The 21,110-nt window shown below is 33.6% G+C and overlaps 2 protein-coding genes across 2 annotated transcripts; both read right to left on the reverse strand.

Annotated features, from left to right (window-relative positions):
- Positions 1-6,619: 6,619 nt before the first annotated feature.
- LOC147409378 (1-aminocyclopropane-1-carboxylate synthase 3-like) lies at positions 6,620-9,324 on the reverse strand. Its single transcript, XM_086428282.1, has 4 exons — positions 9,111-9,324; positions 8,848-8,979; positions 8,578-8,738; positions 6,620-7,785 (listed from the first exon to the last, which is right to left on the reverse strand). The coding sequence occupies exons 1-4, from the start codon at positions 9,255-9,257 to the stop codon at positions 6,828-6,830; spliced, it is 1,398 nt and encodes a 465-aa protein (XP_086284408.1). The 5' UTR covers positions 9,258-9,324; the 3' UTR covers positions 6,620-6,827.
- Positions 9,325-18,687: 9,363 nt separating this feature from the next.
- Positions 18,688-19,347, reverse strand: LOC147409379 (pathogenesis-related protein PRB1-2-like). The gene has a single exon (XM_086459274.1). The coding sequence runs from the start codon at positions 19,337-19,339 to the stop codon at positions 18,854-18,856; it is 486 nt and encodes a 161-aa protein (XP_086315400.1). The 5' UTR covers positions 19,340-19,347; the 3' UTR covers positions 18,688-18,853.
- Positions 19,348-21,110: the final 1,763 nt, after the last annotated feature.

Genomic DNA, 21,110 nt, shown 5'->3' on the forward strand with positions numbered 1-21,110 from the left:
AAGGAAAAGCATGTGTTATGCATGAGAATACCATGCCCTTCCTGGTCAAGGAGATCTCTCACACGTGTAAACACGTATATAAAAGCATGTGAAATTATAGGTGGCATTATTGCAATTTCAATCCTCAAAGATTTTTTTTTTTTTTTTTTAAAGGGACTCCTTCTACAAAAAAAAAAGTAGGTTTTGTCAAAAATGTGTACTTACGGCGTTTCTTACTATTATAGGAAAAAACGGGTCAAAATTGACGAAAATGATTCTTTACTTATAGCATTTCTTTATTACTATAATTAATTATAATGACGTAAATTCAAAGCAATATTTTTTATTATTACGAAAATGCCCTTATATTACATTAAATAACATATTAATTATAAAGTTAAGAGTGGTAGTACATCTAACTTGTAGCAATCATAATTTCTTATAAAAGTAATTAAATTGAAACTTTAAAGTGATATTTTAGAAGTAATTCTGATTTAAGCATAACTTCCCAATTGAGCCTCAAATAAATACAATTTTAGATGAAATATTTTTATATAATAACAAATTTAGCACATCTGCTTGACTTAAGTAATATTTTTTTATAAGTTATCTATGTTTATATTATATATTTTATTTAGGTGTATAGTGTATATTATATTTCATATATACTTTCATCAAATTGAAATGGATTGGATTAGGTCTCAAAATTTAAAAATGACATATCAGGTCGGGTCTGAGTCTAATAATTGGATCACACTAATCGGATCGAAACTTGATCCATCGACAACCCTATGATCTAGACTTTTCTGATTTGATCGATTGACCAATGCCGTGCAAAGTGGGAGCTGAGGAGGACTTAAAGATGTTCCAAAAAGTTTCTCCTTTTTATTTTTTCAAGGCTAGCATGTTTGTGAGGTAAAGATCCATCCAATGAGAACTCTCATGAACCCATTGACTCTCACCATGGGAACATCACTAAAAAGGCAATTATTTGAAAAGAAAGACTTGTTTTAACATCAACATGGAAGAAAATTCCAAACACATCAACCTCCATTTGAGAATTATAAGTTGAAATACTTAAAACATATGAAGTAGGTGGTGGCCTCCTTTAAAGTGTTGGACAAGGGTAACATTAGTGTCTCCATCAAAACGTGCAAAACCAAAAGGACTGTATCAGGTTGTCCCTACAAAGAGACAATGAGGGATAATGTTCTAAGACCCTTGTGCCTTGAAAGATAGTGCAGGTGGGTTCTATGTTCCTTGGCATATGTGAGCCCCTACTTCTACATGTGAAGTCCACATGCCCTCCCATACCCTGCACTCCCCCCCACCCCTTTTCATCCGTCCCCATCTAGAGTGTTGTGCACCCGAATTATAGTACTAGTTCCTTGAGGGAGCATAATTGCCAAATAAAAAAAACTTTAGCTCAATTAGCCTTTAATATCTAAGTCTTTACAAGAACACATTAGCATCTTCTACAACAATGTTTCTTCCATAATGTTTTAAATGGTGTTTCTTAATCTTAGTTCAAATAATTTTCTTGTGATTCTATGATATTTATGAAATTAATAGACAACAAAATCATTTTTTATATTTACAACGGGGCTGTCTAGACGAGTAAGCCTAATTAGCGGGGTTGAGGCAATTGGTCTCTTAGAACATCATATCTTGCCCAAATCCCACGGATACATGCAATACACCACAAACCTCACATGCTAATTAAGCTGGGATAAATCCTGGTGGTTGACTAATGAGAGGGTTTGAATTCAGAAAAAAATCGTTATTTTTTGGATTAAAAGGTAAAATAAAAACACTTTTTAATGGATGGTCATATTAGAATCATAGTTCTTCGGATGTTAACGTCCCAAAGAAGACTTTGAACTTTTGCATTCATTTCCTTGATCCCTATACTAAAATTGTTTTTATATATTTAAAAACTAAAAATTATATATATTTTTATTTTTCAAAAAAATATTAATTATTAGTTATAACCACACAACTCTTCAAGTTTCTAAGCCAACTCGCTGCACCTCTGACATGGTTCCACTAGCTTTCCAAGCTGACTCAGCTAGTTGTTTTCTTTGAGTTTTACTGATTTGACTTAGTTTGACTTTTGAGTCGATTCTATGAGTTCTAAAAGATAGGTATTGTTGCATGGTGCATTGGGTCCCAATATCATTCTCATAAAAGCCTAAGGAGGCCTCTGGAGATGTTTTGTTTGAGTCTTTTTTTGGGAAACAATTCATCGAACTCAACATTGCCTTAATCGAGCGGGCCTTGTTTTTTTGTCCCAGTAAAGAAATGCTAACTACAAGGCCAGCATACGAAAGTATCTCTAGATGATCTCTTTTCAAGGATTTTAGTAAAATAATGTCTAAGGTTCTGTATGGGTCATATTATTTGTGTCTGGCACATATGAATTTAACTGGCCGACAAACACAAATTATTTACTATTCACAAAGGATAGTACCTTTACCGCCTATTATTGATAGAGATACATCCATAAAAGTTGGTCTCTTTAATCACATGTAAGACTTAAATCCAGATGACACACAAATAGATGGAATTAATGATTTGATTCTCATAGTTAAATTATAATGAATCCTAATAAGATTTACATATAGAAAATAAAAACACATTCATAAATAGAAATCGTGGAAGTAGATAAATTCCACTTCATCTTAATTGTTGAGTACCTTCGAATCTCTATCTACATAAAAGTGATCATATTTAATTGCTAAAAACACGTGTTAGGGTGGTTGGTACGTGCGGTTTGCAAAAGCAAAAGAATAAAATAAAAAATAGTTGCACCTATAGATACATACTACCAATCTAACTCGATCGGATGGTATATAGTCAAGAACATTCTCTTGAATTGATACTAAACTAGATTTAAAGTTAATACTAAAAATTTTGCATCCTAGGCAATTACCAACAATTAAGTGCAGAGTTGAATTATTTACGACGATAGTAAAAAGAAAATATTAAATGCATACCAAACATCATGATCTTTTGAAAACATACTAATGCATGTTACATAACATGTACATTAAATTCCCACCAAACATTATGCCATTTAAACTTCGTTAAAATATATATTGATTTCGTTGTCAGGGAGTCATTACAGGTGCCACCACCAATGGTCAAACCCATGGTTCTTCAGTCAAGGTTGAAGGGATGATCACAAACAAAAACAATTTCTTATATAAGGAAACTTGATCTAATCTATTCTAAAGATATTCTATCCAGTCGTTAGAGTCCTAATCTTTACTTGAATTTTTACAATGCGTGATCTGGTGAATCACAATATTCAGGTGGGTTTTGAACCCATGAATTGGTATCAACACTCAATAAATTTAATGAACTTAACAAGTTGACACCTTCAAATTATTTATTTTATAGATATTTATATATAAATTTATTATTTATTTAAAAATATCATGCATTTATTTGATCTCAGCTAATCATTTTTGTTTGTGCCTTATTTAAAGACCATGCATTACAGGATCTTTGGATGGCAATCCTTCGTAAATGATCAACAAATAGTTAAAGAAATAATTATATGGAGTGGGAAACCACAACTTGTTATTTATGGTGAGATAAATTGATGACAATATTAAGGTGTGTTTTGAACCCATGTATTGGTATCAATGACTCGGGCGATGCGTTTCAGTCTCCAAAGAGTTTTGAAACCAAAATAAGAATATGATTTAGTATACCGATATATACGTTATTACAATTTGTTTTATCTAATATTCTATTAATTATGTTGAGATGAGGACAAAACTCACTACTTTTATCAGTCTTCCATTTTCCTTAATAATTTGAATTATTATGATAGTGATGGTGTAGTATAGAAATGGCAATTTTAGAATTTCTTATAATTGTAGGTTAAGTACAATTGCTGCCTAAAGTGTAGTAAAACTCAAGGCATTTCCTATAGTTAATTTCACTGGCATGCTTGTATGCACGATTACCTCCCAAAAATAGGTGGCAAAATAATTTTTCCTAGAAATACAATTATTAGGTGATTCTATGTTTGCACATTTTCCCTAGAATTCGTTTCCCAAAATGATTTTTTACCTTGAATTGGAAAACCTTGTCCCACCTCAATGCTTCTGAAAAATGATTTTCTCACCTCCTAATGTTTCCACTCACGGGTAATCCAATTCTCAAAATTAAAAACTAACTCTATTATTGACATTTTACTATATACAATTAGAAGACAAAATTTATTTTCCCAAGTAATTCATGTGAATGAACTCCCGACAATTATATAAACCTTAAGAGTTCGAAAAAAGAAAACACGTAAAACAGAGGTAAAAAGTCTATATGGAAAGTAACAGCTAAGGTGAAATTTCTTTGGCCCATTCCAATCCACACCATGGCCGACCAAAGTAGAATAGTCCTTATCAAGATCATACTCATTTCAAGGTGCCATATCTGTATCTCAAAAAGTTGAAATATATTTTCCAAGTAGAATAATGATTACTTGACACCCACCACTTGGCATACTCTCCTATACACTCCTTATGTGATTGTGCATTAAATCATAGGTTTTTCTTGAGATACACAAATACAAATTTTTTAAAATAGAAAATCACGACCCTTCCAAGTATTATGGGCTTATAGGAAATGCTATCTGTAAATATATTCCAAAATCCAAACAATTTACAAAATGGTTAAAAAAGCATTTTTGATTATAAAAAAATGTTGTTTTTTACAAGATTAAAAGCTAAAAATAAATATAGTAAATACTATGTGATATAAATATGCTGAAATATTTATCCCTATTAATTATCGATAAAATAAATGTGGTTTGGTGCATAAAAGTTCTCTTTAAATTATCTTAATTGACCTCACTGCATCAGATTTGTATCCTTGAAAGAAACTTTTTGCCTTTTAGCTTGTTGTTTGGTACTTTGGTCTGTTTGTTTGCATCAAACTTTAAACGAACAAATCGCGAGTAAAACGTATCCACGTGTCACACTTCTACAGCTATATAAAAGAGGATGAAAAGACTTTCCCACGATGAATCTGAATCACGTACTCCTGTATTTCTGCAAAAACCTAACTCCACGTCATCATTTGTCTTCCACGCGGCACACTGTATCAGTCCCACCGACAAAATGAATATTATATGCCACGTGGCATAAAATTGAATTGTTGATGTTGACACTCTTATATCACACCAAATACGTTGAGAATTACAAATTTTCTTTTCAACGTGATACAGCTAGGTAACATATAAACATTAAAGATGGTTACCGTTTACCGAAGGAATCTGTCATTTTCTTAGGAAAAAAAACGACAACTCAGTGTTCTCTAAAGTCAATGTAGTTTATGATGTTGGATGGTATATAAAAAAAAAAAAAAAAAAACTTATAAATGGATAAATAGTTATTTTAAGTGTCCAATATTGTGGGATAAATCAAGGAGCCGTGATAAATCAAGCAAAACATACGTGATTTGTATTTAGCTGACATAGCAAGAGTATGGAATCATAAATCTTTTTCTTCGGGATACACAAAAGAAAAGATCAATGGTTTATGTGCCCTTACCACATCAATGTTTATATTTTGTTGCGTCGATGTATCATTAATCTATATAAAACAATCCAATATTTTTGGACATAAAACATCCAACAACCAATTAACTCTTGCCAAGTCGTTGCCCTTCTTCTTTTCTTATCCGATCTCATGCTATTATTATTTTCTCCATTAAACAAACCTTTGAAATGGGAAAATATCTTTTTTAATTTCCATCAAAATCTATCCTGAAAATTTTATACTACTTGCTAGAAAGGCATTGATCTTTAAGAAATTTTATTATTAGAAAAAAGTAATCATCTCTAAGAAATTTATTTTTTCAATATTAAAAAAATTAAATCAATGATGGACAATGTCACCAACAAACCCTGATTTATTTGGATCCCTAATAATGCATGGTTATTAAAAATAATTTAAAATATACATACATTTAAAAGAAATGTTAAACTGACTTTCTACAACACTTCGCTGACGTGGTAGTGTGCATAGAACCATAGATGTTTGTGTTGTATACTTGAGGAAAATCGATTGCATTCACGATATTGTAGCAAGTGTTGTATGTTAGCGTAGCATGACTCTACATTTAAGTGCTCAAAAGTCACAAAAACTGAACTGAGGTTCATTAATCGAACGGATTTAATTACGATATTTATCGCATAGAACCACCGATTGAGTCCAATTTTTAAAGGAAAAATTACTTAAAAGATGCTTGTGGAAGGGTTTCTTTAGATAAAAAAAGTTTACTAAATGTCCAGCCAGCCAAGCAATCACTGAAACTTGGAAACTATTTAGAAAGAAACCCTTTTCTCTAATTTAGGTGAACCTCAAACGCAGGTTGACGTTAGAAAAATCTAAAACCAGAAAACAATAATGAAGGATAAGAATGTCAACTTAAGCGGCCTTTAAGGGAGGATACGTCGCATCAAACTCATTCTCTTCTAGTCGTAATAATCTCATAAAAACAACATTCCATTTTTGACCAATTATACTGTTTAAGATGATAAACACTATTGACTATACTGATATTGCTCTAATTAATCACACTTTATTTTATTTTAATTTACTATCAGAAATTGAACAATTCACTTCGATTAATTAAAGGAAGAACTCAGCGTTTACAGGTGAAGGGCAACTTCAAATCCACTATATGGATGATGGATCGAGTGCTCTTGCTACAACTGAGCAAAAAAAAAAAAAAAGTAAGACAAGATCACTATAGAAGTATTTATGACCAAGGTTTCAAATTTCCCGCAACCCATATCCATCTTTGGTTGTTTGAGGGGAGCATATACTCTATTATTAACGTTCAGGCTCGTGTTCATAAGACGATAATCGACAAACCCACTTCGTTGATGACGATAATCTGTCATTGCTTTTGGTGTTATTGATGTTGGTGTTGGTGCTGGTGGAGTCGACAAAGAACTTTATCCGTCGCATTGAGAGATTTAATGTTTCTTTAGACATGTTTGCAAAGCAAACTCGAAACCATCCAGGTTCGGTGCAATGGCAAGAAGACCCAGGAGAGATGTTTAATCCGACTTCATAGAGAATTTTCTTCCAAAGCTCCATCTCTCCTTCAAATGTATTAGAGCTTAAAAGATGTCTCATGTCTACCCAACAGAACAATCCAGCATTGCTACTTAAACAACTGATACCCGAGTTTCCAAGACCATCGATAAGCATGTCATGTCTCTTCTTCAGCCTCTTTTGATTCTCAATAATGTAATTTCTAGTGAATTTCTTGTCTGAGAGCATAGCAGAGAGAAGATACTGAGTTTGGGAAGAAATTAGGCCAAAGCTTGACATTTTGGTTGCTGCGGCAACTACGGTGTCATTGTTGGAGTAAATTGCACCAACTCTAAATCCAGGGAGACCCAAGTCTTTTGAGAGGCTATAAATAATGTGAACACGGTTCCAAACATTGGTGTCCTCAAGTTTTCTATCTTTTAGAACCTCAGCAACACTGATAAAGCCTGGTGAATCGAAGACAGTCCCTGAATAGATCTCATCGCTTATTAGATGAATATCTTTTGCATCGATGAAGCTAAAAAGGAGGTTTAGCTCGTCTCGAGTCATCGTTGTTCCTAATGGATTTGAAGGGTTTGTGATCAGCACTCCTTTAACTTTCAAGTTACGATCAGCCGCTTGTTGATAAGCTTTCTCAAGTGCTGATTCAGTAATTTGATAATTATTAGAGCTGGAACATTGTATCGGAACAATCTCGACCCCAGTTCGCCATTTGAGATCTCTATCAAACCTATAATCCAAAAAGGAAAAAATAAAGATGAGTATATTACATATCTAAGAAATATATGTTAATGCAATGTGTCAAAAAAGATGTGTTGACCTCCGACACTTCAATGGCATGTTAGCGCTCATTAGTGCTCTTAAAAAGCATTTTCAATTGTGTCCAATAATTCAAAAAGTAAGGGTTTTATTTTCCTTTCTGCTATGATATTTTTGTAAAGAACAATGATGAATTCACGCGGTAAATCATTAGTATATTCCCTTAAATTTATCTATTATTTTAATTTTCACAATGTTGGGTGTAGTAAGTAAATGTTGGGGTGTTTTTAATTTGCTCACAGAAATCTGGAGTCCACCCCGGACATGTATCATGTAACCATGTGTATCAAATGACATTCCTAGTATACAAAAGTACCATTGTTAGCTACAAAACTACCCTTGTATGGCTGGCATGGCAAACGTGTGACTCCAACGTGCAAGGGCCTATTAAGGAAAATATAAGGGGCATTTAATTTTTTAGGAAATTTCAGTCCGTGTGGATCTATCTAGTATTCTTTTAGAATTCTATCTTGTAACGTGGTACTGTGCAAAGGCCTGTTACGATTAAAAAACAAAACTCCCACGTGCAACCTAGACAGATTTTTGGGCCTTCCTCTCAATTGTGGTCTTAAGCAACTGCCTAACTTGTCGTATATTACACAATGACAATAAAATCCTTTACTTTTTAGGAGAAGTAATCTTATATCCATGATAAAAATAAGTAGAGATAATCAAAAGGAGGATAAATGAGAAAAAAATATACCCCGGGTAGTATGGGGTGGGAAGAAGGACGGCTTCGCCGGGATTAGCGAGGCAAAATATGAGCATTTCGTTAGCTGAAGTTGAACCAGCAGTGAGGATGAGCTTGTTTGGATTAAAGCCTACTTTGTTTCCTCTTATTTCTGCCATGAATTCTGCTAAGGCCTGCAGATAATTCCAACCCAAAATTTAGATATTTGTTTACACATCATTGATATATTAGTTGTTATTGAAGCCATGTTTTTGAGATAGAGAGAGTACTCTAAAAACTTACATCCTTGAAAGCTGGTAGGCCATGGTAATCTTGATGGAGTGCGAGTTCTCTGAATATTGATTCTCCATCTCTCTTGAATGCAGACGCATCCGGGTTGTTCGCCAGCCATAATTCAAGAAGATCAAAGGAGAGCTGTTGAGAATTTAGAAAAAAAAAATACAATGAGAGAGAGTTGAAGATTTTCTTGTTTGAATAATAATCTGAGGATAAAAACAAAACAAAAAAAAATTGATTCTTTCTGAAAGAAACAAAGAATTGCTGACCTGATTTTCTGCTAGGCCCATCTGAATAATTCCTGTTGGATTCTGAATTTCATCATATGGGTTCTTTTCATATTCTTGCCACCCTAAGAAGTATGAAGAATCTTGCCCGTGTGAGTCGCACGTGGCTTTTGTAGATAGAAATTTCATGATGTCTTATATAGGGACTAAGAAACTTGAGAGAGAGAGAGAGAGAGAGAGAGGTTTTGAAGAATTGAAGAATGAAGAATTGCTATTGGAGAGGAAGCAATGTTACACACGTATATATAGCCAGTGCCAGGAGACTTTGTAGCGCATGAATGATATGAGCATAAGTCTACCATCTTGGCTTTGACTACAGAAACTCGGTTGGACATTTATTATGTACACTGGAGTCTCTCTATCTCTTTCATACACACAAACAAAATTAAAAATAGAAGGATAAATAATTGAAAAAAAAAAACAAAAACAAAAACAAAAACAAAAAACGAAAAACAAAAAAAAGAGAGAGAAGTAGTTTTTGTTTTGTTAAGAAGCCTCACCTGCCGACAAAAAAAATCCATTAGAAAATGGCCCCCTCTCAAAATCCCATGCAAAGAGGACCCATTGGACAGGGTTGCTCCCTTTGGTCCCACACCATCCCATCAAATCCACGCTGCCATTCGGCACTTTTGTTTCTAAGTCTTAATGGGTCCAACCATAATCCATAACTCTTTGATGTCACCCATGATTATATTATATTATTATTATGTTATCTATTTATTTTATTTTAATTTTTTATTAGTAATTATTAGAATTTATAAGAGTAAGAGTAGAAGAGAAAACAATAAAATTGAAAGATTATTATTAAATAAGGAGAAAAGAGAAAAGATAACATATAAAGTTCAAAGAATATTTTTAAAAAAGGAATTGAGAAAAAAAAATGAAGTAAAAATTGTTCTTTTGACATGTGCGAGATTGAATTTCAAGTGATTTTTTACTAGAGCATCACAACATTTGATATGTGGTTAAAGAGGTAAAATAAATAAAATAAAATTTCACGTCCCTATTCAGAAATTTTAATTTTAAGATTTCAGATCTTAAAAAGAGTCATTGAACCCAAATGAATTATCACATTGACAATCTAACACTATAACTTCTAGATTTCATGCCAAAATTCAGATTCAAAAAACCACTCTTGAATTTATACCCTTCTTTATAGGAGGATAAACATTGGGAAGATCGCTATTGTGTTTTATTATATAGATTTTGATTTTTTGATAGTTTAAATGAGATTTTAGAAATTAAATTTTAAATTTCTTGATGACATTGGGTTATTTGTTAATTTTAAAAATTAATTTCAGAATTATAATTTTTATTTACAGATTTTCTATAATTTTGATTAGAATTTTTTTTTCTAGACAACAAGGTTAGTAATCAATATTTAATATGTAAAAGAGGATTTTAGACCTTCTTAGTGTCAACACTGACTCACCAACTTTGACCCAATACCAAAATTAGAAAAAATCCTCTACTAAAAAACACAATTAAAATAAAAAAGTCGTCTTGGAGTAACATGGAATAGAACCATAAATGATTCTCACTTGTATCTTGATGAAAAGCATTTATGGTTCTGTAGACACATCCACATAAGCAATGTTGTCAATTTCAATGTTACTTCAACATTTTTCAACAAAAAAAAAAAAAAACAAAAAAAAAATTACGAGAAACAAGTCACACATTTTCTTGATTGATTCTCATTATGGGAGAATTTCGGTAATAATCCGACCAAATGTGATATAGATTATGACACTCCCTCATATTGCAAAATATATTCCAACCACAAATAGCCCATTTGATTATGGACATTAATTTTTAGTGGTCCAATTTGAGCATTTCTTATCATGGGCAGGCCTTTTGGCACAAAATTGGGCTAAGTCCATGGTTAATATTTTCATATCTAATTTTTCAAAAATTATTAATTAGGCTGCTGGTCGGTGTATACGTGTACACAAGTAGGCGGACCAATCTTTTAGTCGGTGGGCCCAAAATAGTATGCCAGATAGCATTTTTTCGAATGTCCGGATTTACCAAATCAGTTTCTATTTTTAACTTAAAAACAATTTGTAATTTATGATATTTTGGGCGTTTTATGGTCCCGATTGTTCGTGATAGAGTCAGATTCACGACTTTCCTTTTTGTATCGGATAAGGCTTGGAACGGTCAATAGTAGCAATGGTTCGCATCCCATGCGAGCGGTCCTTGCCATGTGCGACTCACACTCGTACGGTCCTATGTAGCTTTTCTAACCAAGGTTCCAAACTCTACCGAGAAACGAAGACTTCAAAGTGACCTTGATGGTCATGTAAGTAAGAGTCAACTCAATCACTAGTGAGTCGATTAAGATGAGTCAATATAATATAAAATTATTTGTGTTTTTTTTTGGGTGGGGTGGGGTGTTGGAAATCAAGATTGAATTTAGATTCGATTCTAAATTGTTCCTTTCTTTCAAGATTCTTGTGTTGCTTTCACTTGAAAATAACTCAAATTAAGTAAATAATAAATTGAATGGAGTTTTAATTTAAAGAGATTGAAATTTTGTAAACTTATACATTGAAGTCTTATTAATAAAATTTAGAGACTCCTCTTGTTTGTATTAAATTCTGTGATTCCGTATATGATTTGAGATCATATCTCATGATCTCAAGTTTTGGCTCTTAACATGGGTCGGCTCTTGTTTGTAGGTATATGTATATATATCTAGTTGTATCTATTTAGTTTGGGGCACATGGCATTTTAGTTGGTTCGTGTGCTCCACCAACATAGCTTTTCGATGCCTCATCATAGATCATGACATTAGTCTTACGAATATCTCTTCGTATGTTACAGAACGTGTTGGATATTTTTTTAATTTGTAAAATTATAACATTTTTCAATATTAATTATTGATTAGTTGATTGTGTAGGTGACGTCACCTCTCAAAATACATACCATAGATATCTCGACACGTAGAGAGAGATGTTAATTTGGTTGGTTGTAATGCTTGCTTTTGGCCAAAGTATCTTTCCTTTCATTCTTTGTTGGTATTTAGATACTTTGGTTTTGTTTGGAATTTTGATCATTTATATAGAAATAATATTCTAATATCTAAATTATATTTGTTACCATGGGGAGTTAGCTGAGATGGTAAGAAGTGACTGGGTCATGACTTCGAATCTCTATATGCCTCTCCATAGAAATGTGGTTACTGAACCGTCGTAACATGTGACAGGGTGGGATGACATTCCTCTCGGGGAGTTAGAGAAAAAGGGTTTCTTATGACTTTCTTAGGCATGCCAACAAGATCTCATGGGAGTTTTGAATCAATGAGTAAGTTCACTCACAATCTACGGCACTATTTTCATTAACAAAAAAGGAATTTGATCCATCTCAAGGAAAGATTTATTTTCGCTCGACCACGAAACTGTTTCTTTCAGATCTTTGAACCAATTAGCAAATTAGTAAGTCTATCAATCTGTAGTGGAAGAGTCTCACCAGCCCGTAGAATAGTCCAGTAGGCCGCCAAAGAAATAAAAAAGGCACATTACTATACCCTCAAATAATTTCTTAAAAAATTCTATGACTAAAATTGTAACAGAAAATCCTCCTAAATGTAAGAGGTTAAACTGTGTTACATTTCTTAAGTGTTATACTTAAACTTTGCAATTGATTTACTAAAGAATAAGTTTTCAATTTTAAATTCAATGAAATGATTTCATATTTATTTAATTTATATTTATATTAAAATAATTATTAAAATAAAGATGAAAATTCATTTGGTTTTGAATCTTGGGTACAGCCATGTAGATTAGTCTCACCAAAGGTGGGGATACTCCCTGGGCTAACAAAAAAAAAAGTTATATTTATTTTATATTTTATAAATCGGTTATATTTTTTTTATATTTCATGGTCCCTCGGTAAATTTCCTTGGTGACTCGGGCTTCCCAATTGATTTCTTCGTATTGTAACATTATCGTGTGTTTGCTATCTCGTGAATGGTGTTGGACCTGGAATCCAGTACGATCGATGGTCCCAACAATTTTTCATCAAACAAATTATTCAAATGGCTAGGTGTTCAAATTGATAGCTAATGAAAACTATCTACACAATACACACGCTTGAATTACCCAACTTCTTGTCTCCTTTGCGAACCCCATGGCATATTCTTTGGTGGATGATTGATGATTTATAGCCATGACCGATTCTCATCATGAAGTTTTGAATGAAGGGATCAAATCTAACTTCACATCAAGGCCATACCCTTAAATAATCTAAGCAAATATAAAATGCAAGATTAATACATTTCTTATTTAGGGTCTGTTTGGAACATCAACTTTCCAAAGTCAATCGAGACCAATTACAATTTTTGGTTAATTATTGACTAATTTATTTTCAACATTAAATTAGTTTACGCTTCTGCCGACCACCGAAAAGAAAGACCTTTCCCACTGTATTTTACTCCTTTTTGAATAAAATTTTCAAAACATGATTCGGAAACACAAGAAATGACTAAATTTTAGCCAAAAAAAATCCAATTAATGAGATCTAAAATACGGACCCCATAAAGTTTTCAAACACAGTACAAAGATTCTAAATCAGAAACCTCCTACACCAACGAAGACGATATACGTGTGGCATCATAATGTATTTCCATTAGAAACAAAAGTATTTGGGTCACGGATTCGTCAAACCTTTTGGAGCACAATCAATATCTTTTTTGATCCCTTTTTAACTTACCAAACAACAATTTCAATCTTTTTCTTGTATTATTGTCGGATTCCCAAACAAACCCTTAGGAGGAATTATTATTTTTCCCTTTATTCACATATGTTTCAATTTTTCTTCATTTAGATGTTGACTTTGTTGGTCAATTTAGAAATTTGAAGGAAAAAATAAAATAAAATAAAATAATTGAGGGGTTGGGGCATGTGGACTGTAGTAAAAGAAGAGTTATGAGTCATGTGAGTTCTTCATTTAAATGTCGTCCTCACATATCCTAAACTTTGGGACCAAGATACAACCTAGTCCATGGTGACCACTAACATGCGCCCATGTTATCCCATGCCATAGCAGTACAGACAAGGACTTCAACAACGTAGGCCCCACATTAATTTTTTTGAATAAAAACGTTCTTCTTCCCCCTATCCTTCCCAGTTACTTCAAGAGTCTGGTCTCTCCTTCTTAACTCCTCTTCAAAAAAGTTTTCAACTATTAGAATCTAAACTCCAAGAAAACGTGCAAATGTTTTCTGAGGTCAACGAAGACCACAGATACCAACTTAACAAAACCTATTAATGCATAATGGAAACCAGCTTCATTCTCAAAATAGAAATTAAAAAAAAAAAAAATCTTTTTTGACTTTTTCAATATTGACTTGAATGGGCTGGATGATTAGTAGAGAAATGAAGTTGTAATGGAATTTTATTATGACTTCAAAGCTTTGAAAAAAGTCAATTTTATTGTCGTAAGCTTTACAAATTCTAATACATAAACATGAGCATGAGAGTTGAGAGGAAAGCGTGTCGCACAAATGGGATGGGTGTGGTAAAAATGTTCAATTTTGGTCTCTAAGTCCAACACCCATGTTTCTCATTATTGAAGCTCTGAATTTTAGATCTTTTCTAATTTTGATGAATAATAATTATTGAGAAAGTTAGTGGGTATCTAAGTATTAGTATATGAGGTATAATAATTTAATATAATATGTTATGGTAAAGTATCCAAATTACAAAATAGTGAGGTTTGGGAGTCCCAATAAATCATCATCGAAAGCTTTTAAGAATTTTTATACCCACAATACGGGAGGATAAATATTATAATATTAACAAAAAAGAATCTATTTTTTTACAAAAATTACCAAAAATAAAGACAATCCAACGTTTTAATGTGTTAAAATACATTGTTTTACCAAAAATGCCCTAAGAATGATTAAAACTCAGAATTGTCCAGCATTTTAATAGCTCCCTTTAACACCCCCAACAACTTACCTCCTTTTAACGTTGGATTGTCCAACGACTTATTCGTTTTTTTGATAATTTTTGAAAAAATAGAATTTCTTTTGTTATTGTAAATATTAAAATGTTTAACTCCCCCTTAGCAATTTCCCCTTTTTCAAACAATCCAAAAAGACTTTAAACCATCATTAACCATATGAGGGTAATGACCTCCTAGTAAGGAGACATTAGGGGCAATTGCCCCCACTCAACTTTTCTTGGCATTTTAGATACCCTTTGAATTTATGCTTAAATTTGAGATATCCCTACATTTAGAACTATTGACATGCCCCGTTTGATCCTGTTGCCCCCACTCCTTCATCTTTCTCAAAATTTTGCCCTCTCCCCCTCCAATTAACGATAAGTTTGCCCCCACTAAAAGAAAATTCTGACTCCACCCCTGCCTCCTAAAAAGGTAAATTGCACCTTTGCCAGCTCTAAAGCCCAATTTGTCCTCAATTAGGGCCGTAACCGAACCCAAATAGGCCCCAGCCAGGTTCAGATTAGATAACTCACCCATATGTGGTCTTTCTCACCCTGAGTTCATTGTCAAGAGTTAAAAAAAAAAAAAAAAAAAAGGAGTAAATAAATTATATCTAACATTATTTTTTGTTTAATTATTGACCTAAAATAATGGTTAAATGAAATTTGAGGTTATAATTGTTAGAATAAAATAACATGATATCTATATATAGAGACCATAACAATTGGGAATAGAAATAAGGATTAAGAATGGGATGTAAGTCTAACCTTCTAGTGGGCTTGGGAACAGGCTGCTAAATTTTAACGTAGCCCAAAATTTATGGCTTCAAAGTTACAAGCCTGGATCCTCTTTGGATCCTTAAGATCAAGGCCCTAGGCAGGCCAGCCCAACCCATTGATTTCCCTAAGTTCACATTAACAAGGTCACATACGTAAGTAGAATAGTTGAAAATAACTGTTAAATTGGAAATTTCAAACTCTCCAAATTGTGTATGTGAGCACATGTGTCCAAACATATCTCCACGTGAATTGCTGAAGACCTTTTTAGATAGAAGTTTAGGTGTTTATAGAATTCGATCTAAGTCGATTTCAACAGATCAAAGTATATTATATTTACTATAATGTAATGGATATATTATCATCTTCTCTTCCAACCCCACAACCCCATCTACCTTTCACTCTTGTTGTAGATGGGGAAGGAAAAAGACACCTAGAGATTTAAGTTTACAAAATTATTTATAATATATTTGACTTTGTTCGGTCCACCAACTTAGAAAACCTATCTTGACAAATAAATAGGACAATGCAGTCATTTCCCCTTGGATAGTTGAATACTTAATGACTACCCCAACCACCTTAGCACAGTTTTTCAAGTTCACTGATCCCATGAATGTTTGGCCCAAAACTTGTATGATTGGTGATTACTGGTCATTGAAATTGATTACTTTTCATCATGAGCTTGAAATCAGGGTTACCCAATTCATTAGAAAGGAACCGAACCGCGAATCAGTTTGAATCGAACCAATTCGTGATTCGGTTCCATTTTACTTTAATATATATATATATATATATATAATCACTCTCAACATGTTGATAATATTTGAGATATCCCCGTAAAAAATCAAACTAATAATATGGTCTTTTGGCCTTGGTCTTTATTAATAGACTATTGAAAAATGATCAAAGAATAATGCTGAAGTGACCTCAAGTTTGGACCTCACATCGCACACCCTGACGTGAAAGTGTATGGAAACCATAGATGCTTTTCCTCAGGATACGAATGAAAGTGCATCTATGGTTCCTATCCACTTTCACGTCAAGATGTGTGATATGAAGTCTAATCTTGAGGTCACTCCAACACGACACATGATCAAATACACTCATGTTCAACATATAAATAAATAAATAAAAACTTGATTTTTTCTTCCCAAAATCTATCATCTTGAGTCTCTTTTTTACCCTACTTATTACTTCAACCTTCAAATGTCCTCATCTTTGTTTACCTCTACGAACCGGGTTCATTCTCAAGTGGCAAACCACAAACCCAAATTCAAACTAAGCAAACCCACTAATCATGCAACATAGCTTGAAACCCATTTCAATTCATGGGTCTGGTCCATTTTTTTTTCAGTAAATGGTCAAGTCCAATGGATAGAAACAGCCAACAAAGCTGATTTAGGTTTATAGATCCATCAATTGTCGATAATATCCATGGATTCTATGGGCGGTGCGAAATGTGGCATTTGGGTATTTGTCTTGATTGAATAGGAATCATTTCTATATAAATCCCAACAGAACAGAAGGAGAAAAAAAAGAACACAAAACATTTATAACTAAGGACCCATTTAAACATATCTTAGCTGTGCTTGTTTATTTCAGAACTACCTAATTCTGTCTTGACATAGTTAAAGTTTGGGCCATCAATCATCATGGGCCCACTAACTAGGATCTCATAAATGGGCTGGTTCTAACTATTCTTCTCCATTGAATCCAAATAAAACAAAACCAAGTCATGAAAGTTGAGAAATAACTAAGGACCCATTTGTGCTTGTTTATTTCAAAACTACCTAATTCTGTCTTGACATATTTAAAGTTTGGGCCCTCAAGCATCATGGGCCCACTAACAAGGATCTCATAAATGGGCTGGTTCTAACTACTCTTCTCCATTGAATCCAAATAAAACAAAACCAAGTCATGAAAGTTGAGAAATAACTAAGGACCCATTTAAATATATCTTAGGTGTGCTGGTTTATTTCAAAACCACCTAATTCTGTCTTGACATATTTAAAGTTTGGGCCATCAATCATCATGGGCCCACTAACAAGGATCTCATAAATGGACTGGTTCTAATTATTCTTCTCCATTGAATCCAAATAAAACAAAAACCAAGTCATGAAAGTTGAGAATTTGCATTGTGGGGGTACTGTTTTTCTGTTCTTGGAGTACTGAGTCCAGCTCTTCATGAAAGTGAGATCTTATTGATTGATAGTTCACTGGAGAGCGACATTTCGATGCTCCATGGTTTGATCTCTAGCCGAAATTCACTAGAGATTGACGTATCGATGGTCAAGTCTGTTTGACCTTTAGCCATAATTCACTAGAGCCCGCAATGTCGATGCTCCATGGATGGAGTTTAAAACAAATAATATTATAAAATAATAATCTACTTACTGTTTATTTCAACTAGGATGGAGTTTGGACCCCCTATTTTGATGAAAAACAATATCAAACGACTTCAAAAAGTGTCATAGTTAAAGTTTTTCAAAAAAAAACCCCAAAATCAAGCCCAGCTCACACCCATTAAGACCTTGTTTGGGCTTGGGCCTAGCCAACTTAGGCCCAATAAAAGTGCAGGGCTGGCCTAGGGTACAACCACCTCTTTTGGGTCGGGTTTGAGTTCAAACAAGCCCGGCCTAATAAGGGAATTAATCAAAATGATATTTTATTTGTAGGTCAAACAGGAATGCATCAAACATCGATATCCCCTCTAAAGAAAATGAAACAATTAAAAATGTCCAAATAAAGAAAAAACTTCAAGTCAAAAATAAAGAAATTATTCTTTGGTTTCAATATTAATTTTCATTAATTCCCTCATTTACTACCCTATGTAAAGAAACAAAATGAGAATTATATATAATATCAAAATCAAAACGCAATCCTAGCCTTTAATAATCTATGATATATCGCCATCACCATACAACACAAAATGTCTAACATTGTAAACATCAAAGTGAGCTTAACAATTACTATTAAAAAAATTCTTCAAGCCTTTCTCTAGTATGGTTTTTCTCCATCATAATTGCCTGGTGGGTCATAGTTGCATGTGATGAAGACCCTATCATAAGAGCACATCGATCGTGCGCAACCAAGGCGCACCGAATCCTTCCATACAATCTGGGTGTAGTGTAAACAATCCTCATCACCTATGCAAGTATTACTCTTGTGGTCATAGAAATCTTTCTCATTGATCCAGTACTGCACAGCGGACACCCCATCGCTGTACCCATCACCCATACCCCAATAGATATTCTCACCATAGGGCCCATCAGAATGAATGAGTTCACAATCATTTGATCTCACGTTAGCATATTTCTGTGCGTAGTTTTCAAGGGTGTGATCCCACTTCATTGGGCCCACACCAACTTCTCTACGAGCATCATTGTGGACCCTCAGATAATCTTCAGGGGAGTTTTGGGCTTGAACTAGGCCCATATTGACACACATCAGCAAAGAAATTACTAGTGGGATTGATGTCTGCATCTTGTTTTTTCTTTTTATCTTTTTCTTGCACTTAAATAATGTGGGCAGCAAGAAATTCGGTCCACCTCGAGTTAATAACTTTAACGTAAAAAGTTGAAAGTTTCAATATTAAGGATCTTGTACTGCAAGGAGTTGGGTTGCAATCCAACTTCGAGTCTACGTTGAAAGACACGTGGCATATTATTTCGGGTACACTTGCTGATTGGTTGTTTCAGTAGCAATTCAGTTACTTTCGGAGATTTGTGGTTTATTTATTTATTTATTACAAAAAGGATAAAAAAATAAAGGACCGTCAACAGTTAAATGTCCATTAAATTCAACTCGAGTTGATCGGTTTTGCTTGGCTTTAAAGATATGCTTTGGTTTGTAATAATCTAGTTTTGACTTTAGATGATAGTGCATTTAGTGAGGATTGTTGGCTTTTCTGATTCCAGATTTCGATTTGGTAATTTAAGAATTGGATTATGAAAACTGATTTTCAGAATTCAGAATCTTGTTAGGGTAGTAGTTTATGGAAACTGATTTCAAAATCTAGACTATTATTTCCTATTGGTGACCCATTGTTTTTTTTATATCCCCACCATACAAAATGCACAAAATTAGCCCAAAATAACTTCAGCCAAGGGTGATATGGATTATGGTCAGGAATCTGATTCTATAACTCAAATGAAATCTATACACAAAGAATAATGACTTTCTAAATAGAAAGTCTTCACTCCATTAATACTCGGCTGACTGGCGTGTTATGGACACCGAATCATAGATCTGTTTCATCAGGATATGCAAATGCAAATCCTTATAAAAGACGTGCATGTGGTACTCCAACTTGCATGTGTATCCCGAGAAAATAGATCCATGGTTCTGTGTCCATAACACGTTAGCTGAACGAAGCCTTTCTAGTTAGAATATTAGCACTCATACATAAATTATACAAATAAGATCATTTTGTGATGTTATAAATATATTTTTGTGAAATGATTTTATGATGCCTCTCTTTGGCACATACATGCCCCCCCCCCCCCTCACATAATCGTAGATCATTTGTCTCGAGATATGTATAATCATAAATATTTATATTATGTATCTCAAGGTAAATGATCTATGATTCTGTGATGGAACCCTAGGGGAATGTGTGTTAAAGGGAAAGGGGAAGGGGGGGGGGGGGGGGGTCATATTATCCAAATAAAAGTCACCATTTCAACCATAAGTAATGTGGGTCTTATCGCTCTAAGACAGTTAATTGACCAAAGTTGGCATTCAGAACCAAAATATTATTATTGGAGGTTTAACTATGGAAAAAAAAAATTGCTCACAAAATTTGGGATCCGCCAATCACATGAGAGCAAGTCGTATTGAATGGCATCCCCAATTTAACAATTACCCTCATTCGGCTGGATCAATTTGAGTTCTCAATCATCAACAAGAACCCTAAAACGGTTTATATATAAAATAATGAAAACAAATCATAACTAAAATAAAATCAAACTCTAACATATCTCATCCCACTTTAAAGTAATCCACACTAATCTTCATGAGAATGATATGGTGTAGCACATTACACCTTATTACAATGCTTAATTTGTAATGCTCTAGCAAGAGGACAGTCTAGAAACTACTAGCAATATAGGTTAATGAAGATTGGTGCGACATAGAAGTTGCAACATCCATGGAAGATCTATAACGAACAGCATCAATGGAGTCATTGGGGTGGTCTTTGTTTCGGTGAATATTAGAGGAATCGTGATGATTTGATTATCCCACGTGGCAAAAA

This window comes from Akebia trifoliata, chromosome 2, assembly GCF_017979445.1.
Source record: "Akebia trifoliata isolate Shusen 1 chromosome 2, ASM1797944v1, whole genome shotgun sequence".
Lineage (NCBI taxonomy): Eukaryota > Viridiplantae > Streptophyta > Magnoliopsida > Ranunculales > Lardizabalaceae > Akebia > Akebia trifoliata.